Source organism: Salvelinus namaycush, chromosome 31, assembly GCF_016432855.1.
Source record: "Salvelinus namaycush isolate Seneca chromosome 31, SaNama_1.0, whole genome shotgun sequence".
Taxonomy (NCBI): domain Eukaryota; kingdom Metazoa; phylum Chordata; class Actinopteri; order Salmoniformes; family Salmonidae; genus Salvelinus; species Salvelinus namaycush.
The window spans coordinates 16,339,913-16,348,811 of record NC_052337.1 but is presented as its reverse complement, the minus strand read 5'-3'; the positions used below and the strand labels follow the sequence as shown (position 1 = coordinate 16,348,811).

The 8,899-nt window shown below is 41.7% G+C and overlaps 1 protein-coding gene across 1 annotated transcript; it reads left to right on the top strand.

Moving 5' to 3' along the window:
- The first annotated feature begins 731 nt into the window (after positions 1 to 731).
- On the top strand, positions 732 to 7,733 carry LOC120026236 (proteinase-activated receptor 3-like). The gene is given in 3 exon segments (XM_038971059.1): positions 732 to 775; positions 6,792 to 7,023; positions 7,026 to 7,733. Coding segments are annotated over 3 exon segments (984 nt in total).
- The last annotated feature ends 1,166 nt before the right edge of the window (positions 7,734 to 8,899 follow it).

Sequence of the window (8,899 nt, the reverse complement as noted above, 5' to 3'; positions counted from 1 at the left end):
TGATGTGACAGGCTACTGTCTTTTCTCAAACAGTCCCATGGGCTGTAGCACTGTCTGTGTGTGAGTAGGCGTTTAGATTAGATCAGTGCGGTTCAGGGGTTGAGGTTCAGGCTGTGGTTATTTCCGCTGGTGGTTGTGGGGGTGTCGCCTACAGGATGAACTTTGCACCGCTGACCTTTTGGCACAAAAGCTAAATATACTTAATTCAAGATGTAAATGATTAAGCTGTTCTAACTTTATTTCAATTATAGTAACAGACTCTCACCTTGGTTGGTGAACGGACCGATTCCCTCAAACTGTTGTTGTTTATGCAATGCTTGTACATTTTGATACAGCTGTTTATACTTATGTGTTGTAACAGACTGTTATTTTCGTGACAGTGGCTTCATGCCCATAGGGGCACAAAGGCACCTGCCCCCTCAGATTGTCCTGTTGTAAAAATGTCAATGTTAAATAAATTATTAAACATACGTTTTTTGCCCACGTTTTATCATAATTATTTATTTAAAAAATATCTGTCAGCGGTAGTTTACAGAGGGGGCACACTGACTGGACATGGCAAAGAAATAGAAAAGACATACTAGAGTCAATGTAAAAGAGGAAGTAACTGCACCGCATTGCCATCCTCTGACTGTTTGTGTTTGTCGCTGAGTGCGTGTACCCTCAGAGCGTATGGTCTAACAGTGTACCTAATCTCTGGATGAGTCCCCAGTAATGGTGTTAGCGACAACATGACGTCACAGACGCGACAGGTGCTCCTCTACGGACGGACGGCGTGAGTCAAGTCGCTCTGGTTGGGTGGCTCTCTGTGAGGGTTCTCTGGTTTATTTATTTGGATCTCCGTTAGCAGCTACTCTTCCTGGAGTCCACACAAAAACATGACAATTAACAAACACTGATACACTGACAGACAAGGACAGTCAAACAAATGTAACATACAATGATATACAAACAATACAACTAACAAATAATACAAACAATACAACAACAAAATGATGTGTGTGTTGGAGTGTCAGTGTGCGTGTGTCCCCTCACAATGAGATATATTTTAATCCGTTTTTTAAAGGTCATTTTACTGTTTGCCTGAGTAATTTGTGATCATGCCTATATATAATACTGTGTGTTGCCATGAATTAGTTCTGGACATAGTAACTGTGAAGAGAAACCTGATTGCATGTCTTGTGTGTCTGAGCTGAATGTTATTTGATTATGCAGAGAATCTGGAATGTTCATTACAGTAATACTTCTCAAAAAACCTACAAGATCCTCAACTAGCTTCCTCAACTTGCTCAATGGTCACACCCTTTATACACAACTCCTCTTGAGGTTTAGGTCTTAGAGAACATTTTGAACCAAATACAATGCTTTTAGTGAGAGGGGTCCACATAGATGTTTAGATGAGACTCATCTCTCTGTTGTGTCCCAGCATCCGTGCGTCAGAGACACGGGAAGAACAAGATAGGCCACAGGGTCACACCTGGTAGCTGCTGGGGCCTGATGGGAACTCACAGTGAGATGATAAAAATACTGAAGACAAAAATAAATACAATGTTTTAGTAAGAATTTATAAAACAAATGGGAGTTGAGGTTATCAGTTTTGTTTGAACACGAGGGGGAAGCTTGGGGGTAAAAAACGGCTTACGTGCCATTGTTGTTGTTCTGTTGGAAATGTAGCATTTATTATTAACCAGTAAATGAGGGACACAGCAGGCATAGTGTGTCTTTTTGAGCAGATGTTGTTTGTTTTCAGACATAAAGATGTAAGTGGGGAGATTTCTTGTAAACCCGTCTTTGAGCTACAGGAAAGACGATGTCTTTTTTTGAGAGAGTGCATCTGCACCATCGCCCACTCACACAATACATAGCCGGAAAGACAGCATTTTTATTTAGAAATATTATTAATCTGTTGAACAGCTGACTCATTATAGAATTTTATTTGTGCGATCGGTAAAAACAGAATTATTTGTGTATTTAAGATACAGTACCAGTCAAATGTTTGGACACACCGACTCATTCAAGGGGATTTCTTTATTTTTACTAATGTGCTAATTTTGACGGCAGCCATTATTTTAAGAACCAGGAAGATAAGGTTGTCAAGGTCACACTCCCGCACGTGATATCATTGAAAAGCCCATACTGTCCTCTCAAAGGGACAACAGGACTTAATACAGTGTCTTGTATAGCCTCAGAGATACGTACCCAGAACTGATATCCACTAGAGAGGACAAAAATGAATTGCTGAGTCTCAGGAGGATACACCTCACTGTATATTATTCCATAATAGGAAGTTTACTAGAGTTGTACCCTCTATTTGACTAAATAACCCAAGTGACTTGATCAGTAAACCAATAGAGTAGTTCTCTTAACCCATAAAAAAAGATCTGATCTCTATTCAAAAAGAGTGGGGGTTCAATTCAGTGCCATAGTCCTATTCCTTTAGCAGCTGTAAAGTGAATTCCCATCAATAAAACTTATCTGAGAGGTTGACGGAACTCCAGGCAAAGCAATATCTACAGTACAATCGCAAAGTATTCAGACCCCTTCACTTTTTCCACATTTTGTTACATTACAGCCTTATTCTAAAATGTATTTAAAAAAGATTTACACACAATACCTCATAATGACAAATCAAAAACAGGTTTTTAGACATTTCCGCAAATGTGTTAAAAATAAAAAACTTAAATATCACATTTACATAAGTATTCAGACCCTTTACTCAGTACTTTGTTGAATCACCTTTGGCAGCAATTACAGCCTTGAGTCTTCTTGGGTATGATGCTACAATCTCGTCTGCAGATCACCCCTCCCCCTTACCAGCTCTGACTTTGTTGATAGCTACTTTATTGAGGAAAAATGTACTTACTATGACTGTGATAATGTGGCTGTCCCACCTAGCTACATTATCTTAAGAGGAATGCACTAACTGTAAGTCACTCTGTATAAGACAGTCTGCTAAATTACTAAAATGTAAACACACATTTTGAGAAAGTAGATCTTCAGCAGCACAAAATTATGCTGGCAACACCAACTTGAAAACATTCCTTCAAAATAAGAGTACCAATAGAAAAGCTTTAAGAATGTATCTCTTTGAAGCGTTCTACTGCAACGAATGTGTGTTAGAGATGCAATGTCTTCAAAATACCTCTTCTGTTTTGAAGGTTTAAACTGGAAGTGTGTTTTCTATTACTGCCTATTGCTCTGCCTTCCTCTCTGGTTTAACTTACTGAGAAAAACTTGACGGAGCAAGAACAGACAGACTTTTTGACAGAGATGTGACCTCGCTGGACATCTATAGAGATCTGCCTATATTGTTAGTAGCTAGAGTTTATTATTTCATAGAACTATTCAGATAAACTGTGGCAATGGGGAAACTGGTGTTTTTTTTACTTGTTTCATCTCTTTTTCTGGATGTGACCTTTCAATTCAAAGGTAAAGACAACTCCTTATTATTGATGACCGTTTATCAATAAGTAATAATTATTGAAATGCTTCTAAACTGAAATGATTAAAAAATACCATTTAGTGATGGTTTCTAATAATAATGTATTTAGCTAACTGTGAGATTTATCCAGTTTGATCTATAGCAAGCTTTTTTGGGGAACTATAATAACGTTTAACACAAAAAAGATATATTAAATTGTCAATATGTTTTTTGTAATAACTTACCTATATTTATACAGTAGATGTGTGAATCACTGAACCTTATGTATGATTTGACTAGTCGACATGGCACAGATAGACTACTCTATCTCTTCTGATTCAGTCACTGTTCCTATGTTCCAGCATGTTACAGTGAAAACCACGTGTTTGACTAACACCTGAGTCCTCTCCTTGTCAGCAGCTCTACTCATTACCATAGATAGGAAACTCAGTCATGCCATGTCAAATGACCTTACTTTACTTAATGTACTGTATGCTTTATTATCACATGTCACTTTTGTATGACATGTCACTTCTCATGTCATACAGTGAGACATACGTCATACAGTGAGACATACATCATACAGTGAGGCATACGTCATACAGTGAGACATACATCATACAGTGAGACATATGTCATACAGTGAGACATACGTCATACAGTGAGACATACGTCATACAGTGAGACATACGTCATACAGTGAGACATACATCATACAGTGAGACATACGTCATACAGTGAGACATACGTCATACAGTGAGGCATACGTCATACAGTGAGACATACGTCATACAGTGAGACATACGTCATACAGTGAGACAGTGCGACATACGTCATACAGTGAGACATACGTCATACAGTGAGACATACGTCATACAGTGAGACAGTGCGACATACGTCATACAGTGAGACATACGTCATACAGTGAGACATACGTCATACAGTGAGACAGTGAGACATACATCATACAGTGAGACATACGTCATACAGTGAGACATACGTCATACAGTGAGACATACGTCATACAGTGAGACATACATCATACAGTGAGACATACGTCATACAGTGAGACATACGTCATACAGTGAGACATACGTCATACAGTGAGACAGTGCGACATACGTCATACAGTGAGACATACGTCATACAGTGAGACAGTGAGACATACGTCATACAGTGAGACATACGTCATACAGTGAGAAATACGTCATACAGTGAGACATACGTCATACAGTGAGACATACGTCATACAGTGAGACAGTGAGACATACGTCATACAGTGAGACATACATCATACAGTGAGACATACGTCATACAGTGAGACATACGTCATACAGTGAGACAGTGAGACATACGTCATACAGTGAGACATACATCATACAGTGAGACATACGTCATACAGTGAGACATACGTCATACAGTGAGACATACGTCATACAGTGAGACATACGTCATACAGTGAGACATACGTCATACAGTGAGCTCCAAAACTATTGGGACATTTTTGGTTGTTTTGGTTCTGTTCTCCATTATTTTGTGCCCAATAGAAATTAATGGTAAATAATGTATTGTGTCATTTTGGAGTCACTTTATTGTAAATTAGAATAGAATATGCTTCTACATTCATGTGGATGCTACCATGATTACGGATAGTCCTGAATGAACCGTGAATAAGGATGAGTGAGAAAGTTACAGATGCACAAATATCATTCCCCCATGAAACTGCTAACCTCCCCTGTTATTGTAATGGTGAGAGGTTAGCAGATCTTGGATGTATGATATTTTTACATCTGTAACTGTGTCTCACTCATCATTATTCACAATTCATTAATCATGGTAGCATACAGAAACATATTCTATTTTATTTAGAATAAAAGTGTCTCGAAAAATGACACTATAAATTATTTACCATTAATTGCCCTTTCCCACCTGGACAAAAGGAGCACATATGTGAGAATGCTGTTCATTGACTACAGTTTAGCGTTCAACACCATAGTGCCCACAAAGCTCACCACTAAGCTAAGGACCCTGGGACTAAACACCTTCCTCTGCAACTGGATCCTAGACTTCCTGACGGGCTGCCCCCAGGTGGTAAGGGTAGGCAACAACACATATGCCAAGCTGATCCTCAACAGGGGGCCCCCTCAGGGGTGCGTGCTTAGACCCCTCCTTAGACCCCTCCTGGTGTACAGCAAATGAAAGATAAACATCTTGTGAATCCAGCCAATATTTGCAATTTTTTAAGTGTTTTACAGCGAAAACACAATATAGAATTATATTAGCTTACCACAATAGCCAAACACACAAAGCCATTTATTCACCGCCAACATAGCTTTCACAAAAACCAGCAATAGAGATAAAATTAATCACTAACCTTAGGACAACTTCATCAGATGACAGTCTTATAACATCATGTTATACAATGCTTATTCGGCCTCACATCAAGCTAGACACCCCATTCAACCTTCTACTGCCTGTTGACATCTAGTGGAAGGCGTATGAAGTGCATACAGATCCATAAATAAAAGCCAGTTGAATAGGCAGGCCCTGACACAGAGCCTCATTTTCAGAATTTTCCCTTCCTGTATGGAAGTTTGCTGCGAAATGAGTTCTGTTTTACTCACAGATATAATTCAAACAGTTTTAGAAACTTCAGAGTGTTTTCTATCCAATAGTAATAATAATATGCATATTGTATGATCTAGAACAGAGTACGAGGCCATTTAATTTGGGCACGATTTTTTCCAAAGTGAAAACAGCGCCCCCCTAAGGGCTTGCAAGTAAGCATTTCACAGTAAGGTCTACATCTGTTTTATTCGGCGCATGTGACAAATAATAATTTATTTGATAAGTGAATTTGTCCAAATACTTTTGGTCCCCTAAAATGGGGGAACTATGTACAAAAATTGCTGTAATTTCTAAATGGTTCACCTGATATGGATGAAAATACCCTCAAATTAAAGCTGACAGCCTGCACTATCATTTCAAATCTAAAGTGCTAGAGCACAGAGCTAAAACAACAACACATCTCACTGTCCCAATTCTTTTGGAGCTCACTTTATATTCCTATGTAAATGAAAATTACTAACCAAATGAATGATGAATACACACATGAAAAACAAAGACAAAAGCTGTTTTGAATAGCCTTCAGTGTACTTTCAGTATGAGTTATAGTGCCAAACCCTAATGTCTCCCTCCCTTCATGTCCTCTCCCAGGAAAAAAAGCCAGGAAATCCAAGAGGAACATCACTGAAGTGGTAAATCCCAGAACATTTAGAGGAGAAATCATCCAGTTAAAGTCTGTCTCTCTCCTTAATGCCACCCAACAGACACAGACACAACAAGCACCCCATTCTTCTCCCCTCCTCAGCCCCTCTGCCCTTACCCCTCCGGCGCTGCGGTTGCTAAGCAATGACACCGCGGCGTATCTTGCCGGCCCGCTGAGCACACGGGTCATACCTTGCGTTTACGTGGGGATCCCGGCCAACGTTGCCATCTTGTCTGCCGTGGCCACTAAAGTCAGGACAGTGTCGTCAACCATCCTCTACTGCAGCCTGGCCGTCTCCGACCTCTTCCTCCTCCTCTCTCTTGTCTTGACAATGACAAGGCCCACTACCATCTCCACGGCAACCACTGGATGTTCGGCGAGACTGCCTGCCGCGTTGTCACGGCCTGTTTCTATGGCAACCTCTACTGCTCGACCCACACGCTAGCCTGCCTTAGCATCAAGCGTTACCTGGCTGTGGTGCACCCCTTCCTCTACAAGAGCCTTCCCAAGAGGGCGTGCACCGTTTGGGCCAGTTTGGCTGTGTGGGGGGTGTTTGGGGCTGCCGTCATACCTAAACTACTGGTCCGTCAGAGCTACCGCCTACCCCAGCTCGGCCTCACCACCTGCCATGATGTACTCCCCCGGGACTACAGCTCCCATGCTCCTCTGCTCTACTACAATCTGGGCCTGACAATACTGGGTCTATTAGTCCCCCTGGTGGTCACGGCTGTGTGTTACACACGGATCGTACGAGAACTCAACCGCTCGCACCACGACTGGACACTGTATGTCAAGGCCAGCTCACTGGTGTTTGTGATCTTCGTGGCATGTTTCGGCCCCGCCGCAACCCTCCACTTCCTGCATTACGTACGCCTGTTGGAGGGCGGAGAGGAGAGCTTCTATGGCTACTTCAAGGTAGCGGTGTGTCTGTGCTGCCCGCATTCCTGCCTGGACCCGTTCCTCTTCCTCCTCATGTCTAAATCAGCCGGATCCAAACTCTACTTCATGACCCTCAAGGGGAAGAGACTGAACACCTCCACCTGAATCTTAATCTGGAATAGAATCTGGATTAAAAGTGTCCCCAGATGATCAGAATAATCAGAAAAGTCCCTGAGCATCCCCAACTGAATTTTACATGATCTGGATTAGAACCTGGATCACAGGCATACATTTATGTCAGAGAACTCAATCTGTAGCTAAACTGTGAACGTATGTGACTGACTATCAGAGCATCCTCTCTATTTCTGAGTATCCTATCCACTTATTCTGAATGAAGATTTGGATCATAAACAGGCCACAAACAGGATCAGGGTTGGGACAGTTATGGATCTCAGTGTAAATGGGACAACATCTGGTTTAGGATCTAGTTCCATATGTGATATCTGTTTGGATTTGTATGTGACTCTTTGCTGTTTTTTTCTGTTTGAGCTGGAAACCAGATGGCAGAAACAGGACCTTTCCGACAACGAACAGATAGTAATGTCAACTACTGTATCAATAATTGTACACTGTATTCCCGAGTAGACTGGACTGGAATTATATTGTGTGCGTGTGTGTGTGTGTGTGTGTGTGTGTGTGTGTGTGTGTGTGTGTGTGTGTGTGTGTGTGTGTGTGTGTGTGTGTGTGTGTGTGTGTGTGTGTGTGTGTGTGTGTGTGTGTGTGTGTGCGCGCGTGCATGGGCTTGTATAGGTGTATTATTATTTTCATACAAAACAAGCTTTGTTGATCAATGCTTGGCTCTTTCAGTACATGTTATTAAAGAGAATATTTTACATGTACCATGTAGTTACACTAAGTGTACAAGAACATTAGGAACACCTGCTCTTTCAATGACAGACTGACCAGGTGAATCCAGGTGAAAGCTATTATCCCTTATTGATGTCACTTGTTAATTCCACTTCAGTCAGTGTAGATGAAGGGGAGGAGACAGGTTAAAGAAGGATTTTTAAGCCTTGAGACATGGCGGCTCAGGACAGACGGGCGGCTCTGGCGGCTCAGGACAGACGGGCGGCTCTGGAGGGTCCAGACTGGAGGGAGGCTCTGGAGCGTCCGGACTGGAGGGACACACAGGAGACTTGGTTCTTAGAACAGGCCCAGTACTCACTAGGCTGGAGAGATCTACTGGAGGCCTGGTCCTTGGACGAGGCACAGGATAGACCGGTCCGTGGAGGCACACTGGAGGTCTCGAACTAAGGGCCTGAACAACCCGT